Source organism: Mustelus asterias, chromosome 4 (genome assembly GCF_964213995.1).
Source record: "Mustelus asterias chromosome 4, sMusAst1.hap1.1, whole genome shotgun sequence".
NCBI lineage: Eukaryota > Metazoa > Chordata > Chondrichthyes > Carcharhiniformes > Triakidae > Mustelus > Mustelus asterias.
In genome coordinates this window covers 146,182,474-146,209,965 of record NC_135804.1, presented here as the reverse complement: position 1 = coordinate 146,209,965, position 27,492 = coordinate 146,182,474, and the positions used below count along the sequence as shown (strand labels likewise).

General features: G+C 46.1%; 1 protein-coding gene across 1 annotated transcript; it reads right to left on the bottom strand.

Annotated features, from left to right (window-relative positions):
- Window positions 1-378: 378 nt before the first annotated feature.
- On the bottom strand, window positions 379-26,874 carry uprt (uracil phosphoribosyltransferase (FUR1) homolog (S. cerevisiae)). Its single transcript, XM_078210419.1, has 7 exons — window positions 26,476-26,874; window positions 14,856-14,898; window positions 14,131-14,200; window positions 9,793-9,855; window positions 8,139-8,300; window positions 6,444-6,542; window positions 379-842 (listed from the first exon to the last, which is right to left on the bottom strand). The coding sequence occupies exons 1-7, from the start codon at window positions 26,691-26,693 to the stop codon at window positions 736-738; spliced, it is 762 nt and encodes a 253-aa protein (XP_078066545.1). The 5' UTR covers window positions 26,694-26,874; the 3' UTR covers window positions 379-735.
- Between the last annotated feature and the right edge of the window lie 618 nt (window positions 26,875-27,492).

The window sequence follows — 27,492 nt, the reverse complement described above, 5'->3', positions numbered from 1 at the left end:
AAATGCTACTAATTTGAGTAATCTACAGTGGTGGGGATATCTCTGCTATCACACTGCGGGAGAAGATCCCGGGTTTGATCTCTGGTCTTCACACTGCAGAGGAAAGGGAAAAACCAGCCACAAATGCTGCTCCCGATTGCAATCCCGACACTCCTTGATTATGCGTGGAGCCTTGATTGTGTGTGGATACCAGATAAGGATAAGGAAAGGCTGATCCTCACAACCCAAAGGTCAAGCAACCATTTAACACTTGTAACCGCACCTGTGCATGAAGAAAGGCCACTTTGTTCATGGCAGCTTTTAGTTCCTTTACCCATCACCTGAAGAGGAAATTGAGACCTTTTTAAATAAATACAATTCAGTCCCAAGGTTTTTTTTAAACAAATTTAATGTCCTTTCAAGTTACAATTAGGCACTGCCTCTAATTACAAACAATAAATATACTAAAATAACTAAGTGCTAAAGATGCATGCAAGCATAGCGCAAACAATTGTGATGGAAACTGGAATGTGCTTTTCAGAACTGACTTCCTTTTATAAAAAAAATAACTGGAGAAAAGAACGTAAGGCAAATAGTTTAGATCGCGCTCTCAGATGTCTACGTTAAGCTGGTTAACATTCTCACTCTTCCTGGAAAGGGTTGGGGACAGGAGGAAAGACACACCTACTAAGATGAACTAAGTCTTGATCTATCAAAGCGGCGATGCACTCAAAAGATGTCATTTGGATTCCAGCTTCAGTCTGTGCCGAAATACTTCTGTCCAAAGTGTGTGGGTGCCACTGGATGGACCTCTGTCGCTAAAATTGTGATCTCGGGAAATTCTTCTATAATAGATTTTGCACCTTTTGAAGGGGGTGGAAGAAAAGTTAATGAATTGCTGAATTTCACATAAGTTGGACAGAAATCTGCTCTGTCCTATTCGCTATAAAGAACACTAAATATATCTTTGCACAACTAACCTCTGTATATTAGTGCTTTGTTTGGGTTGTAATGTCTGCAGTGATTCACTTTAAAGAACCAGCCCAGTGTTACAATTCTGGAGGGACACAAGTCATCACAACAGAAAAGTCAACACTTCCCCAACAATATGCATGATCCGTACCCTCGGCTGCTGAAAACCGATGCACCCACTGGCCAGGTGAATCCCTCAATTGTGTTGGAAGAGTCAGATTCCAGAGTGTGGAGTTGGGTTGGCTCAGACAACGGCTGTTAATGCTGGGGTGAAGGGTCAGGGAGAAACACAAGAGTTTGGATTGGGAGAAATAGAATAGTTTGCTGAGATGGGGAGTGGCAAGTCATAGGGAGAAATTAAACAAGCTGAGGCACTGGGAGGTCAGGGCCCAATCTAAGTCAGTGAGGACAGATGTGCTGGGTGACTCTGACTGGATGTGTGATAAGATGCAGGCAGTAGGATAAAAAGTAAAGTTATAAAGTTTATTTGTTAGTCACAAGTAGGCTTACATTAACACTGAAGTTATTATGAAAATCCCCTAGTCGCCACACTCCGGTGCCTGTTCAGGTACACTGAGGAGAATTTACATAGAACATAGAACATAGAACAGTACAGCACAGAACAGGCCCTTCGGCCCACGATGTTGTGCCGACCTTCATCTGAAACCAAGATCAAGCTATCCCACTCCCTACCGGAGTTCCGGAGGATTGGAGGATTGCGGATGTGGTCCCTATATTCAAGAAAGGGAACAGGGACAGCCCGGGAAATTACCGACCGGTGAGTCTAACCTCAGTGGTTGGTAAGTTGATGGAGAGGATCCTGAGAGACAGGATTTATGATCATCTAGAGAAGTTTAGTATGATCAAAAGTAGTCAGCACGGCTTTGTCAGGGGCAGGTCGTGCCTTACGAGCCTGGTTGAGTTCTTTGAAAATGTGACCAAGCACATTGACGAAGGAAGAGCGGTGGATGTGGTCTATATGGACTTCAGCAAAGCGTTCGATAAGGTCCCCCATGCAAGACTTCTTGAGAAAGTGAGAGGGCATGGGATCCAAGGGGCTGTTGCCTTGTGGATCCAGAACTGGCTTGCCTGCAGAAGGCAGAGAGTGGCTGTGGAGGGGTCTTTCTCTGCATGGAGGTCAGTGACCAGTGGAGTGCCCCAGGGATCTGTTCTGGGACCCTTGCTGTTTGTCATTTTCATAAATGACCTGGATGAGGAAGTGGAGGGATGGGTTGGTAAGTTTGCTGACGACACCAAGGTAGGTGGTGTTGTGGATAGTTTGGAGGGATGTCAGAAGTTGCAGCGAGACATAGATAGAATGCAAGACTGGGCGGAGAAGTGGCAGATGGACTTCAACCCGGATAAGTGTGTAGTGATCCATTTTGGCAGATCCAATGGGATGGAGCAGCAGTATAAAATGAAGGGTACCATTCTTAGCAGTGTAGAGGATCAGAAGGACCTTGGGGTCCGGGTCCATAGGACTCTTAAATCGGCCTCGCAGGTGGAGGATGCGGTCAAGAAGGCGTATGGCGTACTAGCCTTCATTAATCGAGGGATTGAGTTTAGGAGTCGGGAGATAATGCTGCAGCTTTATAGGACCCTGGTTAGACCCCACTTGGAGTACTGCGCGCAGTTCTGGTCACCTCATTACAGGAAAGATGTTGAAGCCATTGAAAGGGTGCAGAGGAGATTTACAAGGATGTTGCCTGGATTGGGGGGCATGCCTTATGAGGATAGGTTGAGGGAGCTTGGTCTCTTCTCCCTGGAGAGACGAAGGATGAGAGGTGACCTGATAGAGGTTTACAAGATGTTGAGGGGTCTGGATAGGGTGGACTCTCAGAGGCTATTTCCAAGGGCTGAAATGGTTGCTACGAGAGGACACAGGTTTAAGGTGCTGGGGGGTAGGTACAGGGGGGATGTCAGGGGTAAGTTTTTCACTCAGAGGGTGGTGGGTGAGTGGAATCGGCTGACGTCGGTGGTGGTGGAGGCAAACTCGTTGGGGTCTTTTAAGAGACTTCTGGATGAGTACATGGGATTTAATGGGATTGAGGGCTATAGATAGGCCTAGAGGTGGGGATGTGATCGGCGCAACTTGTGGGCCGAAGGGCCTGTTTGTGCTGTGACTTTCTATGTTCTATGTTCTATGTTCTATCCTGGTGTGCTCCATGTGCCTATCCAATAACCGCTTAAATGTTCCTAAAGTGTCTGACTCCACTATCACTGCAGGCAGTCCATTCCACACCCCAACCACTCTCTGCGTGAAGAACCTACCTCTGATATCCTTCCTATATCTCCCACCATGAACCCTATAGTTATGCCCCCTCGTAATAGCTCCATCCACCCGAGGAAATAGTCTTTGAACGTTCACTCGATCTATCCCCTTCATCATTTTATAAACCTCTATTAAGTCTCCCCTCAATCTCCTCCGCTCCAGAGAGAACAGCCCCAGCTCCCTCAACCTTTCCTCATTAGACCGACACTCCAAACCAGGCAGCATCCTGGTAAATCTCCTCTGCACTCTTTCCAGCGCTGCCACATCCTTCTTATAGTGAGGTGACCAGAACTGCACGCAATATTCCAAATGCGGTCTCACCAAGGTCCTGTACAGTTGCAGCATAACCCCACGGCTCTTAAACTCCAACCCCCTGTTAATAAAAGCTAACACACTATATGCCTTCTTCACAGCTCTATCCACTTGAGTGGCAACCTTTAGAGATCTGTGGATATGGACCCCAAGATCTCTCTGTTCCTCCACAGTCTTCAGAACCCTACCTTTGACCCTGTAATCCACATTTAAATTAGTCCTACCAAAATGAATCACCTCACATTTATCAGGGTTAAACTCCATTTGCCATTTTTCAGCCCAGCTTTGCATCCTATCTATGTCTCTTTGCAGCCTACAACACCCCTCCACCTCATCCACTACTCCACCAATCTTGGTGTCATCAGCAAATTTACTGATCCACCCTTCAACCCCCTCCTCTAAGTCATTAATAAAAATCACAAAGAGCAGAGGACCAAGCACCGATCCCTGCGGCACTCCGCTAGCAACCTGCCTCCAGTCCGAAAATTTTCCATCCACCACCACCCTCTGTCTTCGATCAGACAGCCAGTTACCTATCCAATCGGCCAACTTTCCCTCTATCCCACACCTCCTTACTTTCATCATAAGCCGACCATGGGGGACCTTATCAAACGCCTTACTAAAATCCATGTATATGACATCAACCGCCCTACCTTCATCAACACACCTAGTTACCTCCTCAAAAAATTCTATCAAATTTGTGAGGCACGATTTGCCCTTCACAAATCCGTGCTGACTAATTTAGTATGGCCAATCCACCTGACCAGCACATTTTTCAGATTGTGGGAGGAAACCCACGCAGACATGGGGGAGAATGTGCAAACTCCACACAGACAGTGACCCAAGCCAGGAATTGAACCCGGGTCCCTGGCGCTGTGAGGCAGCAGTGCTAACCACTGTGCCACCGTGATAAGTTGAAGTTTAGAGAGAGGGAGAGAGAGCACAAGATGGGAGAACAACCAGAAAAGCATTGCGGTAATCAAGTGCAAAGGTGAGAAAGGATATGATCGTCAATATCATACCACTCTGTCCGCCATGGAATCGGAGCGGGCGAGGGGCGGATAATGGAAATGTCCATTGACCTCGGGAGGGTTTTTCCGGTCTCGGGTTGAGCAAGGCCGTAAATCTGCTCGATATCTTTATATCTTAAGAGAGGATACGAGATCAAAAACCAAACTCAAGATCAAATTAGGATGCTGAGATTGCAAACTGTCTGGATGGGCCCAAGTGATGGTTTGGAGTGGGGAATGGACTAAAAGAGAATGCAGCTTGTGGCAGGGATGGAATACAATGCGTTTGGTCTTCGCAGTATTTCCCATGCAGGAAATCACAGCTCATTCAAACCTGCACCTGGATGTCGGACAAGCAATCTAATGAGACAGAATCAATGGATGAGTGAACATGGGACATTGACAAGTCATCGATTCCCGGCTCGGGTCACTGTCTGTGTGGAGTTTGCACATTCTCCTCGTGTCTGCGTGGGTTTCCTCCGGGTGCTCCGGTTTCCTCCCACAGTCCAAAGATGTGTGGGTTAGGTTGATTGGCCAGGTTAAAAAAAAAATTGCCCCTTAGAATCCTGAGATGCGTAGGTTAGAGGGATTAGCAGGTAAATATGTGGGGGTAGGGCCTGGGTGGGATTGTGGTCGGTGCAGACTCGATGGGCCGAATGGCCTCCTTCTGCACTGTAGGGTTTCTATGAATTCTATGAATTGACCCCATACCGTCAGATAATGTCACCAAGAACTAACGTGAATGAGGAAGGGAATCAGGAATGAATCCTTGGGTGAGTGCTGAGGTGACAGTGGGAAAATAAGCCATTGTCAGAGATACTGTGGCAACAAGTGGATAGGTAAGCCTGGAAACAAGGGTTGAATCAGTTTATTTATTAGTGTCACAAGTTGGCATATGTTAACACTGCAATGAAGTGACTGTGAAAATCCCCTAGTCGCCATACTCCGGTATCTGTTCATAGAATCATAGAAACCCTACAGTGCAGAAGGAGGCCATTCAGCCCATCGAGTCTGCACCGACCACAATCCCACCCAGGCCCTACCCCCACATATTTACCTGCTAATCCCACTAATCTACACATCTCAGGACTCTAAGGGGCAATTTTTAACCTGGCCAATCAACCTAACCCGCACATCTTTGGACTGTGGGAGGAAACCGGAGCACCCGGAGGAAACCCACAGACACGGGGAGAATGTGCAAACTCCACACAGACAGTGACCCAAGCCGGGAATTGAATCCAGGTCTCTGGCGCTGTCAGGCAGCGGTGCCAACCACTGTGCCACCGTGTCACCCAAAGGTGCTTGAGAGGAGGGTGGTGTAGTTGATCACAGGGAAGGTAAACCCAGCATGACTGGCCTAAAGGGATAAAGGCCTGCTCTCAATGGGCCCACTTCTATAAGAAGTTAAACATTTAGCCAGAGCTACGCTGGAGTCTTCCAGGCCTGAAAGTTCCATGGGTTCCACATCCACCAATCCACAGACACGGATGTCATTTTCTTCCTGACATCATGGTGGTTAAGTGGTGAATAATCTGGCATATGACACCATTGCTGCCTTCTTTTATGCCCTTTTAAGGTTCTAAGGAATGTCACAGGTCTAATGTAGGAACTCCCAAATAATATCTGAGAGGGAGACTTGGCGTTGCTGAGTGCTGCTTCACTCAAGCCCTGGTCCGTTACTGCTGCGTTTGAAAAAGATTGCGTTATTTAACTCACATTGTGAAATTAAAATTTCAGCTTGGGACACCTTTTGCACCAACTGTCTGGATCCAGAATAGATATCAGAGGAAATGGAAATGCCTGTCTGTCATACCATCCAATCAAAAAAAAAGGACAAACTGAGGCTAATGCCTGTTAAAATCTCTCACATTGTAACTACTTTCACACCTCTCACTTACCATGTGGAGTTGAGAAAAGGCTGAGTAAGATTATGTGGTTTGGCTGCACTCCATGTTCAATAAGAACCTTCACAGCTTCAATAACGGTGTTGCCTGTACCTGCAGAGGAGATAGAGGATCTGCAATTATCCAGGGCGGTGTTGGGGGGACACTCACTTTGTGATACAGCTGGGGTTTTACAATAATCCGAGAGCTTCCCGGCCACTTATACTGATACCAGCTCTTTATTTGCCCATTTCCGGCAGTGGTTAGCACTGCCGCCTCACAGCGCCAGGGACCCGGGTTCGATTCCCGGCTTGGGTCACTGTCAGTGCGGAGTCTGCACGTTCTCCCCGTGTCTGCGTGGGTTTCCTCCGGATGTTCCGGTTTCCCCCCACAGTCTGAAAGACGTGCAGGTTAGGTGCATTGACCCGAATAGGCGCCGGAATGTGGCGACTCGGGGAATTTCACAGTAACTTCATTGCAGTGTTAATGTAAGCCTTACTTGTGACGAATAAACAAAACTTTAACTTTGTTTTGTTAATATAAACTAAATTCAAATTCACTGCTGGATAAGTCATAAACCCACATTCTTTATATTGCTAGTCCGGCAAACTGACCATTAAGTTACCACACCCAATCTTTAAAACAAGCATACAGTTTGCCTCAAAACCAGACTGTCCTTTTGCAAGCTAAAAACAATGATCTTTACTCTTGATTGCAATCTATACGACACTTGGCATTGTTTGACATGTCTGTGGCTGTACAGAGTATGACCAGTCATCTCTAGAATAGCTGGTGGTTGCCTCTCCTGCAGATTTCACTGCTACCCATCATCCCCCCCTGACAGGGAAGGTGTAAGTAGCCCATGCACATGTCACCTGAAGCTACAGTTCAGCATCACATGCTGCTCTCAGATACCTGTTTATCACACTAAATAACTGGGAAGTTTCGAGTGAAGGATGAGATCTGAATTTGGCCGGTTTTTGGGAAGATCAGAATTTCTGATCCAAACTTAAATGCTTAAAGAATGTTCCCGATGGTGGGGGAGTCCAGAACTAGGGGTCATAGATTGAGGATAATGGGTTAACTTTTTAAGACTGAGGTGAGGAGAAATTTCTTCACCCAGAGAGTGGCCAATCTGTGTAATTCATCACCACAGAAAGTAGTTGAGGCCAAAACATTGTGATTTCAAGAAGGAGTAAGACATAGTTTTTGGGGCTAAAGGGATCAAGGGATATTGTGGGGAGGGGTCAGGATGTAGAATTTGGTGATCAGCCATGATCAAAATGAATGGTGGAGCAGGCTCGAAGGGCTGAATGGCCTCCTCCTGCTTCTAGTTTCTATGTTTATCAAAATTACTTTTTCTCTCCCATCCACCATCCGCCACCCCCCCCCCCCCCCCCACTTCCCCCCGCCCCCCCATCCATCATTGGCAGTAAGTTACATCAAGATGTCAACCTTGGCTCAGCAGGGAGTCTCGCCTGAGTGAGTAGGCGAGGATTCCAAATTCTTGAATACAAATTCGAAAATGGAATTGTAGTGCAAACTTGGGAGTTTGCCTCTGAGAATGATTTGTCAGTACGATGTCCAACTATGTGCCAAAATGCAATTACTTTCTAAATCAGTGCAAAGGTTTGTGCTCTCAATAAGGAATCCTGCTTTACATCTTTCCATTCCCAGGTTTCTACAGAAATGAGACCATGTGGTACCTACTCAGTATGGGGTACATTAGAAGCACTTTCCTGCGATAGATGTCAGGTGGGAATTTTGCATAGTACACCTTTGCTTTCTGGGTCTCTTCGTCACTTTGGATGAGGATTTTTCCGATGCGTATCGATCGACAGCAATCTCGCAAACCTTGCTCCATTGCTTCGCCTGCAAGGAGATGAATCTGCATCAGCAACTTCTTCCTCCCAAGGGAGAAAAGTGGAAATATTCATTTTGAAAGACAGTCACACATCAGCCAGCCAGGTTAATTACAAAGGACAAGAACAGTACAGCACTAGAACAGGCCCTTCGGCCCACCAAGCAAGTTGTCCTACCTAGACCAACCGCCTGTATCCCTCTATTCCCCGTCTGTTCATGTGTCTATCCAGATAAGTCTTAAATGTCGCTAACGTATCTGCCTCAACCACCTCACTGGGCAGTGCATTCCAGGCCCCCCCACACCCTCTGTGTAAAAAACATCTCCACTGAACCTTTCCCCCCTTTACCTTGAACTTGTGCCCCCTTGTAATTGGCATTTCTGCCCTTGGAAAAAGCTTTTAATTGTTCACCCTATCCAGACCTCTCATAATTTTATAAACTTCTATCAGGTCACCCCTCGGCCTCCATCTTTCCAGGGAGAACAATCCCAGTTTATTCAATCTCTCCTCATAGCTGATACCCTCCATACCAAGCAACATCCTGGTTAAACTTTTCTGTACTCTCTCCAAAGCCACCACGTCCTTCTGGTAGTGCGGCGACCAGAATTGGACACAGTATTCCAAATGTAGTCTAACCAAAGTTTTACACAACTGTAACATAATTTGCCAACTTTTGCCCCAACCGATGAAAGCAAGCATACCTTATGCTTTCTTCACCACCTTTTCCACCTCTTCTGTCACTTTTAAGGATCTGTGGACCTGTACTCCCAGATCTCTGTATTGTAACTGTTAACACGCTCCTTCCAATAACAATCTCCCAAACTGAAGTGTAGATATTTGTAAACACCTCATGAATTTGTATAAACTTATCCAGCCTAAATATATTCAGCCACTTCTAACAGAGGGTATTTGGTAGGCTATGTAAATAATAAAGTAGTTCAGGAACCACCTGCCCTCGTGGGAAAGTGTGAATCAATTTTCTGGGGAATCTGAATGCAGGTAAAATGCACTGGTAGATGACACAAGATGAAGATATAGCTTTGAGTACAGTACTAGTGGCCGCCCAGCCCCCCACCCCCTCTCCCCCACCCCGCCGTGGCAACAATGCATTGTGTGGAGATCCCGTGAGTGGCCAACAACAAGCCACCTCGACCACTGGGGGGGGGGGGGGGGGGGGGGGGGGGTGGTAGACAGGGATGCCACCCTATGGCTGGTATTTTCCGGCTGTTCCCAAACACACAACGGAGGGCTCAGAAAGTCCCGCCCTAAGTCTTTGTATATATAGTTCAGGGCATCGCAGTGGAATTACAAAAGACAACAGAGAGGAACAGGATAGAGAGCTTGGTATTCATATTTGGCCTCTTTTTGAGGCTGCCATCTCCTCCACTTCTGAGGTTACGCACCGAAATATTCAATATCTCCATTAGGCTAGCTTAATTAATACAAATAAAACCATGTCACGGATGGCAAACACCTTTAATACTCAACCAATGGTGACTTACCACTTCTCATAATACTAACGCCACAGTTTCCCTTCTCAAACTTCACTCCATCGTACTTATGGCCTGTATAAAATTAAATATTAATTGAGGTTAGCATAGCATTAGTGGTCTAAATTCCTCCCACTCCCCTCGAGCACCTCACCTCATCCCATCCATAATGGCAAAACAGACACCACATTGCTTGACCTCTGCTTATTTTCAGCAGGACACTAGGAATCAAGTTGTGCCCAAGCAACACTCAAGTGCTTCATTCTCAACCTCTGAATTAACATGCAGTGGTTTCCTCGAGGGACTGACTCATGAGGGGAAACTGTAACCTGCTTAACCCACCCACTCTCTGCAATGAGAACACACAAGGAGGGTCAACCAATTCAAGATGGCTCCTTTTAAAGCTGTCCCCAACTCATTACTTTGATAAAATGTCTTTCAATCTTAGTGGATGAATCCCCTTCAACTTGCAACCGTTCCTCAAAGGAAAAGCCGTGGGCGACTGTCTTTGGAGTCTGCACGTTCTCCCCGCGTCTGCGTGGGTTTCCACCGGATGCTCCGGTTTCCTCCTACAGTCCAAAGGTGTGCAGATCAGGTGGATTGGCCGTGCTAAATTGGCCCTTAATATTCAAGGATGTATAGGTTAGGGGGCTTAGCGGGGTAAATGTGTAGGGTTACAGGGATAGGTTGGATGCTCTTTCGGAGAGTTGGTGCAGACTTGATGGACCAAATGGCCTCCTTTTGCACTGTAGGATTTCGATAGTTCTATGAAAAAGAATGACCTCTACTTATTTTCAGCAGGACACTAGGAATCAAGTTGTGCCCAAGCAACACTCAAGCGTTTCATTCTCAACCTCTGAATTAACATGCAGTGGTTAAAATAAATTCAGGGTCTCTGAAGGGAACGAGTATTTTGTATTTGAGTACTGTTCCACTGAGTACCTGCCCTTTAAACGACAATAAAAGCACCCTATTGGTAAGTGTTTGCCTCGTCCCTTGCACAGTAACACATTAATGTGGAGTTCAGTGTGCCCTGATTACTGCATTTATATTGTGTAACCAGTCCACACTTTGGTTTCCAGGCTGCAATACTAAACAAAAAAAAAAGCCCATAACTGCATTGCAGGGTCTGTTCTGCTGATACAGCAGCGTCAACAATCTGGCTGTGAATAAAGCCTGACCAACATTCAAACATCTCTACCATGTTCGCCGGTATTAAGCCCTGACAAGTCAGCCAATAGATTACATTTCCTCTTGATTAAATGGCTTAGTCTCGCTCAAAAATAAAAATGGGTCAGTGCGATTACACATCTAGCCTCCTAAAGAAAGAATTCAAAAGGATCCACGATTAACTAACACCCATGGTTTTGTCAAGGATTGTCAGTGTTCTGTTTTCCTTCTAATTCTCACCCATCTCTTTGACTGTGCACGCCCCATGTCTGCACCACTTCTGTGCATTGTCAAAGTCCCATGGAACCATTCTATGATTCCATCTGAGTGTGGCAGGTGCACTGAGGGCCATTTCGACTAACTCTGTTGCTGCCTGCAGGACGGATGGCAAACGATTGGAATGGCAAATGTTTCACCCCTCTTCCTCGTTCAGCAGCTGTCCCCAGCTGCCACCTTGGCTGTTGGACACAGCATTCCTTCCCCTCCCGGAGTCATTTTTAATAAGGTATTCGTAGACAGTTTCCTGTATCTCAGTCAAGCGTAAGTGTGTGCGAGCAGGCCGCTTCTATACAGTTCTGGGGACACCCTCCCCAACCCTACCCTCAGCCAATATTAACCACACAACATATACACTTCCAGAACCAATCAGCAGCAGGAACTTTGCATGATCTTTCCCTGCCTAACCTGCAATTACTGAGGCCAATAGTTCCACCTCCACAGGGTCTGTGAGCATCAGCAACTCATTGGATGAAGGCAATAAGTAGAGTCATAGAACAATGCAGCTTGGAAACAGGCCCTTCGGCCCAACCAGTCCATGCCAGTCCAACCAGTTTTGCACTGGTGCTCTCCCAGTTAGTTCCAATTTCGCACGTTTGGCCCATATCCCTCTAATCCTTTCCCATCCATGTACTTATCCAAATGCTTTTTAAATGTTGCTATTATACCTGTCTCAACCACTTTGTCTGGCAGCTCATTCCATATGCGCACCACACTCTGCATGAAGTTCTTTGCACTCTTTCCATGTTATCAATATCTTTCCTAAAACAGGGTGACCAAAACTGTACACAATACTCCAACTGTGGCCTCACCAATGACTTATACAACTGTAACATAATGTTCCAACTCCTATACTCAATGCCTGACTGTTGAAGGCCTTCTTCACCACCGTCTACCTGTGATGGTGCTTCCAACGAACTATGTACTTGGACTCCTAGGTCCCTCTATTCCTCAACACTCCCCAGGGCCCTACCATTCACTGTATAGGTCCTACCCTGGTTTGACTTTCCAAAATGCAACACCTCACAGTTATCTGTATTGAAATTCATTTGCCAATCCTCGGCCCACTTCCCTAACAGATCAAGTTCCCTCTGTAATTTCTGATAACCTTCTTCGCTATCAATGATTCCTCTTAATTTGGTATCATCTCTCTCTTACTATCATCATTCTCTCTTCCACCTTCTTCCATCGGGAAAATGATACAAAAGTCTGAGGTCACGTACCAACCGACTCAAGAACAGCTTCTTCCCTGCTGCCATCAGACTTTTGGATGGATCTACCTCGCATTAAATTGATCTTTCTCTACACCCTAGCTATGACTGTAACATTACATTCTGCACTGTCTTGTTTCCTTCTCTATGAACGGTATGCTTTGTCTGTATGATGTGCAAGAAACAATATTTTTTACTGTATGTTAATACATGTGACAATAATAAATCAAATCAAATCAAATCTGCGAGTAAGGGAGCTCACAGGACACTGCTAAGTATCTTCATTTAATGCCGGGGGTGTCATGGTGGCACAGTGATTAGCACTGCTGCCTCACAGCACCAGGGACCTGGGTTCAATTCTGGCCTCGGGTCACTGTCTGTGTGGAGTTTGCACATTCTCCCTGTGTTTGCGTGGGTTTCTTCTGGGTGCTCCAGTTTCCTCCCGCAGTCCAAAGATGTGCAGGTTAGGTGGATTGGCCATCTAAATTGCCCCTTAGTGTCAGGGGGATTAACAGGGTAAATATGTGGGGTTACGGGGATAGGGCTTGGGTGGGATTGTTGTCGGTGCAGACTCGATGGGCTGAATGGCCTTCTTCTGCACTGTAGGGATTCTATGATTCTTTCATCTGCTGATTTTGCTGCCAACTACAGACTCACCAACTCCCGTAAAAATCTGTGATATCCATTCTTAACTTAAACAAAAGTGGTTTTCAACCATCAGCAGAAATTAACTGAGAAATCAAAGGAAATCGAACTGAAGATCTTTTTCATGGTCTCGATAGAAATGGAATGGAAATGATACTACTGCCCATCACACCAACATCACTGAGTGGCTGACATAGGTTTGCAGAACAGGCAACATTATTTCTCCCCAACCCTCCCCGAAAAAGTGCCGTGGCCACTCCTTCAAAGAGCTAACCTCTAAATTGTCCAAATCAACACCTTGGCAAGGTAGCTCACTTGCCACCATTACATACCTGAAAATTCAACCACAATGAATGGAAAATCGCAAGCAATGTGCCTCAAGATTTTTCCATATGTGCTAACAATGGGGAAGGCATCCCGCTCCATTATGAACTCAGGAAATGTATCCTGTTGTTCTTTCCATTTCTGGAGCCTGGAGCCTTGCTGCAAACAAGGGGGACAACTGAGAGGGGGAAGATGGCCGTTTTTCACTTCTTAGCTCTAAGACTCTGAGATCCGCCCTATATCCGTCTGCTGTGATCCTTTCAAACGACTGGGGGGGTGGGGTGGGGGGAGGGGAGGGGGGGTCATTCTGACTTTAAGTGACGATGCACGATGCAGGACCAACAATATCAGATCAGATGCCTATTTACATCTCTGCCGACTGCTGTGGAAAGAAAAATCAAGAGAGATATATATACCAGGCGGCTGATTCAATAACACCCGATATATACACCATCACCGTCAAGATAACCCCTTTGATTGCCAAGAAGGTAATGATTGTGGTGCTCTTCGAGGTTTTTGGTCAGTATCTGGCAAAGCAACAAACCTTGTACCAACAGAGGGCCATCTAATTGCTTATTATTAAGGCAAAAAAAATCCCTTTTAATCTGCAGCTTCCGAAATGGCATCTACGCAACAAAACATTTGTTATTTCTATTGTGTGACAGGCACAGTAGTGAAGCAACCAGATTACTGCAGCATCTCTGTTCCATGCTGTATATCTAACCTGTAGGGGTTGTGACTGTACATTCAGTGTACGGTAGCTGGTTCAATCCTTCTTCGACAACTAGTCTGATCTGTAACATAATATTCCCAGTTGAAGGAATGAGTTTGAGTTGTACATATGTATCACAAATGTAGAAAATATTACCCTTTCACTGCGTAATAAATATAAATTAAGCAACAACATCCATTTCTTCTCTCAAAGATTACTGAGTCAAACAGAAGTACCATTCTTATTTCTTTAAAGGCTGGTTACCCTTTGAAATATTATAACATCATTCTAGTAAACCCCACCAAAGTCCTCCTCCTCAACTTTCCCGTGGCGCGGTAGTTAGCACTGCTACCTCACAGCGCCAGGGATCCGGGTTTGATTCCCGGCTTGGGTCACTGTCTGTGTGGAGTTTATATGTTCTCCCTGTGTCTGCGTGGGTTTCCTCCGGGTGCTCTGGTTTCCTCCCACAGTGCAAAGATGTGCGGGTTAGGTGGATTGGCCATGCTCAATTACTCCTTAGTATCAGGGAGACTAGCTAGGGTAAATGTATGGGGTTGTGGGGATAGGGCCTGGGTGGGATTGTGATCGGTGCAGACGCGATGGGCCGAATGGCCTCCTTCTGCACTGTAGGGATTCTATGGCCTTTCCTTTCTTGGGGGAACCTTGACCGAGGAGGAAGTTTGATGGTTTACCAAATTAAAAACACAAATAATGACAGGTTTGTTGTAGCTACTCACCAAGCGATCAGCACAGAATACAAAGTCCCCTCTGCTTGTTGTTCTGGGGGAGGGGGGGAGAAAATAAAGGAAAGGCTATTTAGTAATGGATAAAAACATTCAAAATTTCAGGTATTTGAGCTCATCAAAGTGAAGGCTATTAGGGTAAGGAAATGGAATACTGTCCCATTTTGGCAGCCCTGTCAAAGTGAAGTATCGATGTGGAGAAGCTGGCGTTGGACTGGGGTAAACACAGTAAGGAGTCTAACAGCACCAGGTTAAAGTCCAACAGGTTTATTTGGTAGCAAACACCACTTTTTTTCTTAAGTATCCACAGGACAGCATGGTCGACTGGAGAGTGAAGTCACTTTCCACTCTGCCCCAGCAATGTGCTTCATCTCCAACCTTACAACTCCCCATTGTGCCAATGTCAATGTTACCATTTCTCACTGCAGCTACTCCACGTCTTCTCTGATGTAGAACTACCAACTAGTTCCGAATTAGAGAAAGTTAAGAATTGTGCATTCACGCCACTCAGGAAGTGAGTTAACAGCCACATAGGAGAGACTTTCAATTTATTAGTCCTAGTAATGGTTTTCGTTAAGTTAATTTTTGCTCCGATCTTCTGGGTCAGACACCATTCCTTGTTGAGAGTGTGCAGAGGTGACCTGAGATACCTGCCCATGTTGCACGAATGTCTGCAATTGTGGAATTCCCAACCTAAATCTCTCCGTCTCTCTAACATTCCTTATGATGCTCCTCAAAATCCACTGCCCTTCTAAAGCCGTGGGATCCAAGATGGCTTGGATTTGACATCTCATCTGAAAGATGACGCTTCTGACAGTGCTGCACACTTGCTGTTCTGTATTGATGTGTCAGCCGAGATTATGTCTTCAGGCCTCTGGAGTGGGACTTAAGTCCATGACTTCTGGCTCAGAGGCTCAAGGCTGGCACCTTATTATGAAGCACTGGCACGGTAACAGTGTTAGCACTACAGCCTCACAGCGCCAGGGACCCGGGTACCATTCCCGGCTTGGGTCACCGTCTGTGTGGAATCTTCATGTTCTCCCCGTGTTTGCGTGGGGCTTCCCCCGGGTGCTCCCGTTTCCTTCCACAGTCTGAAAGACGTACTGGTTAGGTGCATTGGCTGTGATAAATTCTCCCTCAGTGTTCCTGAACAGGCGTCGGAGTGTGGCAACTTGGGAATTTTCACAGTAACTTCATTGCAGTGTTAATGTAAGCCTACTTGTGACACTACTAAACTTTAAACTTCTAATTTGGCATGTCAACCAAGACTCTCACCAACTTTTACAGATGCACCATAGAAAGCATTCTTTCTGGTTGCATCACAGCTTGTTATGGCTCCTGCTCTGTCCAAGACTGCAAAAAACTACACAAGTTTGTGAATGTAGCCCAATCCATCACTCAAATCAGCCTCCCATCCATTGACTCTGGGCCCGATTTTACCAACACTTTGCACCCGTTTTCGGGCGCGAAATCGCGGTAAATTCGGGCGTCGGGCCTTTAACGTGATCTGCACCCGAATCCGAGCAAATCGCGACTTTACCGACACCCGATTCGGGCACAGATCCAGTGCGCGCCCGAATCGGGCGGCCCGACAATTTAAATGCATTAGCATGCATTTAAATCGATTTAATGAACCGCGCGCCCAACTCTACCGCCAAATCCCACTTTACCGTCTTCTGGTCCGTTCCGGATCCGTGCTGTAAGCAACCTGCAAAATAAAAATCCGAAGCGGATTTCTATTCTGCAGGGGAACCTCCGAAGCTCTCTCTGCCCTTGTGAAGTCAGTCTGCGGCCACCATCCTTCTCAGAGCGCCCCGATATCCAGCCCACGCCCCCCAGCAGTGGCAATCCCTCCACCCCCCTCACTCTGGCAGACCCCCCCGCTAACCACCCCAGCAGACCAACCCCCTTCCCCTGGAGGCAGATCCCCCCCGATGGGAGGCAAACCCCCCGGCAGAGCACCCCACCCCCTGCTGACACCCCCGGGATCAGACCCCCCTGGGAGGCAGGCCCCCCTCAGCAGACCACACCCCCAACCTGCCTCGATCGCTGGTCTCCCTCCACCATCCTTCTCGACCAACTTCAGTCCTTTGAGAGCCTGCAGCACCTTCCTGGCCACAGACTTGGAGCCACGGCTAAAGTGACCGGGCTTCACACCGTTCCGCTGGCGTCCGCCGTAAATCTTGGTCATGGCGCCAACTCCAACGCCACCCCACAGGTACAGGTGACGCACCGTGGAGGCAGCTCGGGAGTAGAAGGAACACCATTGGAAGCAGTGCAGTGAGGTTAATTTTGGATTGGTTTAGCAAATAACTGGCGGACAGGATGGGGAAAATGTTCTCTGTCTGTACTTTTAGTGCCTGTGGTTCTAAGAGTTAATGATAATTTTAACTGACGATATCAGACAATACTCCAAGCCAGAACTCTCGATGGTATCATACAATTGTGGAATTGGGAACATAGAACATAGAACAGTACAGCACAGAACAGGCCCTTCGGCCCACGATGTTGTGCCGAGCTTTATCTGAAACCAAGATCAAGCTATCCCACTCCCTATCATCCTGGTGTGCTCCATGTGCCTATCCAATAACCGCTTAAATGTTCCTAAAGTGTCTGACTCCACTATCACTGCAGGCAGTCCATTCCACACCCCAACCACTCTCTGCGTAAAGAACCTACCTCTGATATCCTTCCTGTATCTCCCACCACGAACCCTATAGTTATGCCCCTTTGTAATAGCTCCAACCACCCGAGGAAATTCTCAACAGGTGGATTATTTCAAGCTTATCTCTGAGGGTTTAATACTGTTCTGTTTTCCCATCCCCTTGGTTTTGTCTCAAACCAACTACCCCAGAGGGCTCCTTCCGAGTTATCTTTGCTTCCTCACTTTTACTTTGTAGATCTGGTGATCAGAGCTCGTTTTTATTAAAAATGTCTTTATTTTTTAAAAAATAAAAGAAACAACTTTAACCAAGAAGAAAAGCCCAGTAAAGATATATGTTTTAAAAATGATTTTAGTCAATCAGGGTTTGATAGGAGGAATGTGAAGCCGGCAGTGGGTTTGAATGAGGCAGGCATCAGTAGGTAGCAGGTTGACTTGTCCACTTTTCCGCTTTTTTTTTTCTTTCCCGCCTGGGCGCGCTGCTTCAGATTTTTTTTCGAACTGCGCATGCACGGATTGGACCAGAGCCGGCAAAAAGCGTATGGGCGCGCTGCAAAGAGGAATCCGGGCTCAGATCTGCATTACGCCCGGATCTAGCCCTTAGACTCCAAATGGTAAAATCGGGCCCCCTGTCTCCACTTCCCGCTGCCTCGGCAAAGCAGCCAGCATAATTAAGGACCCCACGCACCCCAGACATTCTCTCTTCCACCTTCTTCCGTCGGGAAAAAGATACAAAAGTCTGAGGTCACGTACCAACCGACTCAAGAACAGCTTCTTCCCTGCTGCCGTCAGACTTTTGAATGGACTTACCTTGCATTAAATTGATTTTTCTCTACACCCTAGCTATGACTGTAACACTACATTCTGCACCCTCTCCTTTCCTTCTCTATGAACGGTACGCTTTGTCTGTATAGCGCGCAAGAAATAATACTTTTCACTGTATGTTAATACACGTGACAATAATAAATCAAATCAAATTATTGCACAGAGTTCCGTAAATTCATTTCAACTCAACTCACCCAGAAAACGGGCAGGAAAACCTCCCGTTTTCCCATCCATTGTGCACTTAGATTTATTTTGGGAAAATCGCACCCAAAGTGTTGATGACAATAGCACAATACTTTTGACAAGAAGGTGTCCATAGCCACAGCCTCAACATCAGCGGCAGCAGAGAGGCACAACACAGGTTCCAGAACTTCTCAGTCCTCCTGGTCGGGAAGTATGTGGTGTTCCTCCTGCAGGAAGCCCAGCCGTGTGGCGATTGCAGTGGCGAGGTGGAGCCTACATGAGTCAGCTAACCCTTAATTCTGACGGGATGGCTACCTTGTTGGCCCCACCATCAACACCATTTCAGGTGGCTGGCAGAGAGACGGGCTGTGGATGCTGGGGTGCCCAGGGTCAAGGACGTGATGGGTGGCAGAGGTGTGGGCTGGATGCCACCCCATAAGTTGGCTCAGTGCATGGCAGTGAGTGTCCAGACCACGTCGAGTGCCATCCATGACTGCAAAATGGTCGTGCTTGGACTCGACGTCACTCATGGTCTCCAGGAGGCACAGCTGTGTGGTGCAATCCCCTCTGAGCGTACCCCAAGCCCCGAACCCCTCCCCCACGGTCTGGAGCCCCACAGTCTGAGCCGCCTCATGTAAATGCCCTCCGTGCCCTTTGCCACTGCACGGAGGCATTTCCTGTATGGGCAGCTGCTGCACACCTTCCACTTCCGTGCCCTCACCCTTGGCAGCAGAGATCCTCAATGGAGGTCTCTCTACGGAGGGGTTTTCCCCTTTAACATCGGGGATCTCGGGTGGAGGGTGCTGCATACAGCAGTCCCACACAAACGCAGGTTACATCGGTTCACCAACTTCAAAGAAATCTGCCCTTTTTGCGATCTTGTGGAGTCCGTTGACCATGTTTATAAAGAGGGTTTTAGGCTGCGCTCCCTTTTCAGTTATTTAAAAAATCTTTTTGTTACTATTTTGTTTGCACTTCAGCCCCACACTCCTGATCTATGGGCACCTGGTGCGGAGGGGTTGGAAAGGCGGAGAACCTCCTCGGGAACCTGTTCCTCAGCCTGGCCAAATTTGCCATCAACAGGTCCAGGCAGCGGGTGACAGAGGGCGGGGTTGTCCGACTGGACTGTCTGCCCCTCTACTGCGGCTACATTCGCGGCTGGGTGTCACTGGAGAAGGAGCATGCGGTATCCACGGAAACCATCGAGGCCTTCCATGCCTGTTGGACATCGCCAGGGTTGAAGTTATTGGCCCCTTTTGGTTTGATGTTTTAAGTTTCAGTTGTACTTTATTTTTGTTTCGGGCGGTTCTGCGTTCAGGGGCTGCCCTTCTTGCTTTGTCCCTCAGTTCATTTAATTTAGTTTAATTGGTTTAACTCAAAAGAATGGCAGGGACTAGTGTGTGTACACCCGGTAATGGTTTTACATTGCGTTCTGTAAATAAACTATGTTCCTTTCCAGTCAAGCTTCCTGAGTTATTACAATGCTCCTTGTGTAAAACATCTAATTTATCATTCAATTTTCTTCCAACACTACCGACACCAATGATAGATTTGTAACTACAAGCACTCTAATCCAGTGTTACACTGAACAAACACTGCCTTTCCTTTCCAGACACAACACAAATTTGGAAGCGAAAACCTAAATTTATTACACCAACGTGTTTTCAACTTCAAAATGGGTGTAAGTATCTTACACAACCACCATTACACTTTACTGAAATCCTAGTCACAGCATTAAGATATGATCAGTAAATGTTTTGAACATGTAATTACTTATATATAGGCCTGGTTGTCATTAATAAATGCTGCATTTATAATGATCTTTAATGACTTCATACTCTAATTCTAATGCAGTAATGAAAGTTAGAACAGAAAATAAAACTGGCTGAGTTTACAGCACCTTGGCTCGGAGAGTTCCTATCATCCGGAATGACGAATTAAAATGTCAAAAGGAAAATAAATTGCAAATACTAAAAATCTGATTTATAAAATAGAAAATCTGAAAATACTTAGAAAACCTTACAATTATCTGTAGAGAGAAATATTGACTATTAACCTTTTGTATATGTGTCATTCCACAGACCATATTCCAAGGAAGGATCGAATCATAGAATCCCACAGTGCAGAAGGAGGCCATTCAGACCATCGAGTCTGCACCGAACACAATCCCACCCAGGCCCTATCCCCATAACCCCATACATTTACACTAGTTAGTCCCCCTAACACTAAGGGGCAATTTAGCATGGCCAATCCACCTAACCCGCACATCTTTGGACTGTGGGAGGAAACCAGAGCACCCGGAGGAAACCCACGCAGACATGGAGAGAATGTGCAAACTCCACACAGACAGTGATCCGAGGCCGGAATTGAACCCGGGTTCCTGGCACTGTGAGGCAGCAGTGCTAACCACTGTGTCACCGTGCCACCCCAGGATACATTACCAAAGCCTCAGTTACCTCCCTCTTCTCTTTTTTTTTATTCATTTGTGGGACATGGATATTAGTAGATTCCTAATTCCAGATATTTTTTAATGAATTCAAACTCCACCACCTGCCATGACAGGATTTGAACCCGGGTCCCCAGAACATTAGCTTAGTATCTAGATTAATGCTGGTACAGTGGTTAGCACTGCTGCCTCACAGCTCCAGGGACCTGGGTTCAATTCCTGGCTTGGGTCACTGTCTGTGTGGAGTTTGCATGTTCTCCCCGTGTCTGTCTGAGTTTCCTCTGGGTGCTCCAGTTTCCTCCCACAGTCCAAAGACGTGTGGGTTAGGTTGATTGGCCATGCTAAATTGCCCATTGTGTCCCAGGATGTGTAGGTTAGAGGGATTAGCAGGGTAAATCTGTGGGGTTGTGGGGATAGGGCCTGGGGTGGGATTGTTGTCGGTGCAGACTCGATGGGCCAAATGGCCTCCTTCTGCACTGTAGGGATTCTATGAATAGTCTAGTGATAATGCCACGAGGCCATCACCTCCCTCCCTTGACAGATGTTGGCTGTCCTTCAAAAAAGAATATCCCTGTTCACGAGTTATTACAGATAATCAGTGAATTCACCATCCACATGACTGTCAATTCCAGAAACTGTTAGCATGGAACTTGTGATACTCCTGATCAGCACATCACCATGATTCCTGTAATATTATGGTCTTAATTTCCAATGTTTCAGTCACCACCCCAAACTCCAGTCCCTAGCCAGTGACTCCATCCCCCTCTCTGGCAATTGTCTAAGGATAAGCTAGACTGTTCGCAAGCTCGCCATCCTATTTGACCAAGAATTGAGCTTCCTACACCATATCCTTGCCGTCACTAAGACTGCCTTTTTTTTGTTAGTGTCACAAGTAGGCTTACATTAACACTGCAATGAAGTTACTGTGAAAATCCCCTAGTCATCACACTCCAGCGCCTGTCCGGGTACACCGAGGGAGAATTTAGCATGGCCAATGCACCTAACCAGCAAGTATTTTGGACTGTGGGAGGAAACTGGAGCACTGAGAGGAAACCCACACAGCCATGGGGAAAATGTGCAGACTCCGCATAGACAATGACCCAAGCCGGGAATCAAACCCGGGTTCCAGTGCTAACCACCGTGCCATCTACGTGCACCTTGGTAACATACTTGCCTCAGCTTGTGGGCTGCTGAAAACCTTGTACATGCCTTTGTTACCTCCAGACTCGACTATTCAATGGTGTCCTAGTCAGCCTTCATCAGCTTGAGTTCATCCAAAACTCTAGTGGCCGTATCCTAACTTGCAACAAGTCATTCTTCTCTCACCCCTGGTCCAGAAAAGCCTCAATTCTAATCATTATGTTTACTATGACTACACTTGAAAAAGTACTTCATTGGCTATGAAGTGCCTTGAAACATTCAGTGGTCATGAAAAAGATAATAAAGCCATTATTTTGTTTAAATCACAATGGCCTCACTGTTCCCTATCTCTGTCACCTCCTCCAACCCTACAACTCCAGGAGCTTTCTGTAATTCTTCAAATCTGGCCTATGAACATTCCTGATTTTTATCACTCCACCACTAGCAGCTGTGCTTTCAGCAGTCTAGGACCCAACATCTGGAATTCCCTCCCTCAAGTTCTTTCTATCTTTCGCTATCTTTCTATCTATCCCTCTATCTTTCTCTCCCACTTTGAGTCACTCATTTAAACCTTGTCTTTGGCTAAGTTTTTACCTACCATCTGCTTAGGTGGCATGGTGTTAAATTTGACTGATTACACTCCTAAAGTAAAGGCAAAATACTGCGAATGTTGGAATCTGAAACAAAAACAGCAAATGCTGGAAAATCTCAGCAGGTCTTACAGCATCTGTGGAGAGAGAATAGAGCCAACGTTTCGAGTCTGGATGACCGTTTGTCAGAGCTGTGCATCTCTCCACAGATGCTGTCAGATCTGCTGAGATTTTCCAGCATTTTCTGGGTTTTTTTATTAATTCATGGACATGGGTGTTGCTGGCTGGGCCAGCATTCATTGCCCATCCCTAGTTGCCTGAGGCCAGTTGGGAGTCAACCACATTGCTGTGGCTCTGGAGTCACATATAGACCAGACCAGCTAAGGTCGGCAGATTTCCTTCCCTAAAGGACATTAGTGAATCAGATGGGTTTTTCCGACAATCGACAATGGTTTCATAGACATCAATAGATTCTTAATTCCAGATTTTCTTTGTATTGAATTCAAATTCCACCATCTGCCGTGGTGGGATTCGAACCCGGGTCCCCAGAACATTAGCTGAGTCTCTAGCGATAATACCACCAGGCCATCGCCTTCCCCTTTTTGTTATGCTCCTGAAGTGCCTTGGAACATTTTTAGTGCATTAAAGGCACTGTATAAATGCAAGTTGCTGTTATTTCTAACCACTTCAATCACTTAATTGTGCATATTAGGATTGAAAATTGGATAAAAGAACTAACATTGGTACAATGCTAGATCACACCTTCAGAATAACTCGGACTGCTTCATGTCAACAGACTACTTTTGCTGTGCAGTCGCTTATAATAAAGAAAAAAAATAAAGAATGGTGTATGGTAATTTGCATGGAGGGAATTTGCAACTCTTGGTAACAGAGTGCTGAAACTGTATATCCTGCCACTGGAAACCACCAGTGAACTATTTTTGTTTCCGCTCTTCTACCACTATTAGGCTCACACGTGATAAATCATACTTCTCCCTCATGGGCCATGATCTACTTCTTGCCATCACATTATTGCTGAATTGGGGCCACTGGAGGCAGCATCCACATTCTCCCCTTTGCCAATTTCACCCACAGAGTGGGTAAATGACAACAACAGGTCATCATTTACTTTTCACAAACACACACATCCCCTGGTGTGTATTTCTCCTGGGGAAACCCCCTGTTGATAATTTCAATCAAAGTGATTATTGATTGTCATTTACACCAAAAAGGAAAAGGATTCAAATTTTTTTTTACACCAACAAATATTAATTTTCTGGAAAGCCTGAATGCCATTCTAAAGTATCATGATTTTGACTTTTTTCGATTAATAAAATTTCCTTCAGACCCTGAACCATCCATTATCAAAAAAACTGCTGAAAAAAAATGACTTCAAACTAAACACATGTAATTTCAACTTCACAAAATTGTTCCAATAGAATTCCAAAAATTGGTGGGGGAACGGGAGTCAGACTGTGGTCTGGTATAACAACAATAACAATTTGCATTTCTCTAGCTTCTTTAATGTATATAACCATCCCAAAACATTCCACAATAATAGTCCTTTGTATTTTGTATTGATGCTGCAATTCTAGTCTAGACGCAGCTTACAGCTAGTGTAAGAATGGGTTTCCCTGATACGTACCAGCCAACTCAAGAACAGCTTCTTCCCTGCTGCCATCAGACTTTTGAATGGACCTACCTTATATTAAATTGATCTTATCTACACAATAGCAACACTATATTCTGCACCCTCTCCTTTCCTTCTCCTATGTACTTTACGAACGGTATGTTTTGTCTGTAACAGCTCGCAAGAAGCAATACTTTTCACTGTGTCCCAGTACATGTGACAATAATAAATCAATTCAATTCAGTTTCCCTGACAACTCAGGTATAATAAAGTAACTGAATCATGCCGACCAGAAGGCCCCAGGTTGCATTCCTGATCTGCATTGTTAGCCATCTCAATCAGGACTAGAATGGCTGTTAGTGGTGGGCAGCACATGAAGGAGAAGAAGCACATGGTTCTTGCTCTTGTTTGCTAGCTCCACTGAGCTCTGCTGGAACTGTACCTCTCTCAAGGAAGCTCTCCTGAGAACAGCTTCAAACTCAGCTATGCTGCTCATTCTCCTACCCTTTGCTGGAATACTAAGTGGCATGGTGGCACAGTGGTTAATACTATTGCCTCACAGCGCCAAGGACCTGGATTCGATTCCTGGCTTGGGCCACTGTGTCTGCGTGGGTTTCCTCCGGGTGCTCTGGTTTCCTCCCATAGTCTAAAGACACGCTGGTTAGGTGCACTGACTATGCTAAATTCTCCCTCAGTGTACCCAAACAGGCACTGGAGTGTGGCAACTAGGGGGTTTTCACAGTAACTTCATCGCAGTGTTAATGTAAGCCTACTTGTGACAGTAATAAATAAACTTTTTACTTTACTGAATAACCTACAATGGCTCAATGCCTGGGCTTTGCAATATGAAGACTGTCCACCTCTGGGTGAGATATTGGAGGGTTCTTGATGCCCAGTCAACCACCTCCAGCAGAGTAGAAAACTGACAAAGGAAAAAAAGAGGGGTGCACAAAAACACTGACATTCCCAACAAAATGACTCAAACGTGAACAATTATTTTTTGTTTCAGATTCCAGCATCCACAGCATTTTGCCTTTATCTTATGAACTACCGCTAGGTTCAGATAAAATATTGGGCTGATAGCAGGGGTCAACTTTTAAACCAAAATACCCCTGGATTTAGATAAGCAAAAATAAAAACAGTTAACCTCCAAATAACTTTAAATTTATAAACAGAAAATGCTGGAAAGTCTTAGCGGGTCTGACAGCATCTGTGGGGAGAGAATAGAGCCAACGTTTCGAGTCTGGCTGACCCTTCGTCAGAGCTCTGGATGGCACATTAGGTGCTGCCCCACAGTGCCAGGGACCCAGATTTGATTCCCGGCTTGGGACACTGTGCGGAGTCTGCATGTTCTCCGCATGTCTGTGTGGGTTTCCTCCGGGTGCTCCGGTTTCCTCCCACAGTCCGAAATGCGTGCTGGTTAGGTGCATTGGCCATGGTAAATTCCTCCTCAGTGTACCCGAACAGGCACTTAAGTGTGGCGACTAGGAGACCTTCGCAGTAACTTCATTGCGGTGTTAATGTAAGTCTACTTGTGACACTAATAAATAAACTTTTTTCAAAGTAAAATACAGAGGAAAGGGGGGTATCATTTATCCAAAGTGTTTATCAAATAATTCTACCCAAATAAGTGCATGGATCTCTAATGCTGCACATGTACTGAATTCAAAAGGGAGGGGGGGAAAAACCCTGATAAAAGGTGTGATCTCTGAAAACACAGTTAACCGGTCAATCATCACAAGACAGAAAAGAACACACATACTCACAAAAACAGCAAACGGTGCAATAATAAGACAAAAGTACTGGCAAGGACAAGCAGGTCTACAAAGCATGGGATGGGGGAAGAGAGATTTCCAGCAACCACTGAAGGGTGATTCTATATTCAGGATAATAATATCCCCTGTTCCAGCGACAATAAAATGATTGTGGATCTCCCCAGCCGCGCAACAATGAGGAAGAGACATTTGTCAAGGACTTTCTGGCTGGCCTCCTGCCAGCGATGTATGGGGGCTATAAAGTCTCTTCTCCCTCCAGCAGCCTGTCCTGTCCCCACTGAGAGGAGGCCTGAAGCACACACACTACACACACACACAGGGAGAGAAAGGCCAGCCCCGGCATTGCCTGTCTCCTCCACTTACTTGTCCCTGATGATGGTCTGCAGCTCCCTGATCTGATCGTTCATGGGCAGCAGTTTAAGCTGCGCCGCGATGGGCTCGGGCTCCGCGCTGCCAGCGAACCTCACTTGCTTGGGCAGCGGCGAGTGGCTCTGCTCGGAGTTGTTGAGCTGTTGCTGCTGCTGCTGCTGGGCATTTTGGCAAGGCATGATGCTGCTGGCAATGGGAAAATCAGTTTCCATAGACAGGAACAACCTTCCTGTCTCGCCCCCCCCCCCTCTACCACTCACTCACCACCCCCTCAACCAACACACGTTTAATCCCCAAATCTGTCAGATTAAACCAGAGTCCGGACCCAAAGAAACACTCCACGTTTTCTCTGCTGCCTTTGCCCCTTATTTCCTGGCTCCACCTGCTGGCTCCAGTGATATAACGAGTCGGTGACTCATTCACTGCAGCGTCACCATAAATACAGCGCATTTCCTGGAGATCTTTTTTTTTCTCAGCACGTTGATTACAGTATTCTTGATGCCACTTCTTTTCTCCCTCAGTATGGGCCATCCAAGGGTGGCACAGTGGGTTAGCACCACTGCCTCACAGCGCCAGGGACCCGGGTTTGATTCCTGGCTTGGGTCACTGTCTGTGCGGAGTCTGCACGTTCTCCCCGTGTCTGCGTGGGTTTCCTCCGGGTGCTCCGGTTTGCTCCCACAGTCCAAAAGAAGTGCTGGTTAGGTGCACTGGCCATCCTAAATTCTCCCTCAGTGTAACCCGAACAGGCGCTGTGTGGCAACTAGGGGATTTTCACAGTAAATTAATTGCAGTGTTAATATAAGCCAACTTAAATAAACTTTTTAAGTGAACATGATCAGCAGTGGCTTTTTCTCTAAAGGAAAAGATTTTAAAACTTGTAAATACTGAAGAATTTTTTGACTAATGCAGCCTAATTGTTGTTACTGTGTTCAAATCTTTTGTTTGATTTGATTTATTATTGTCACATTAATTAGCATACAATGAAAAATATTGTTTCTTGCGTGCTGTACA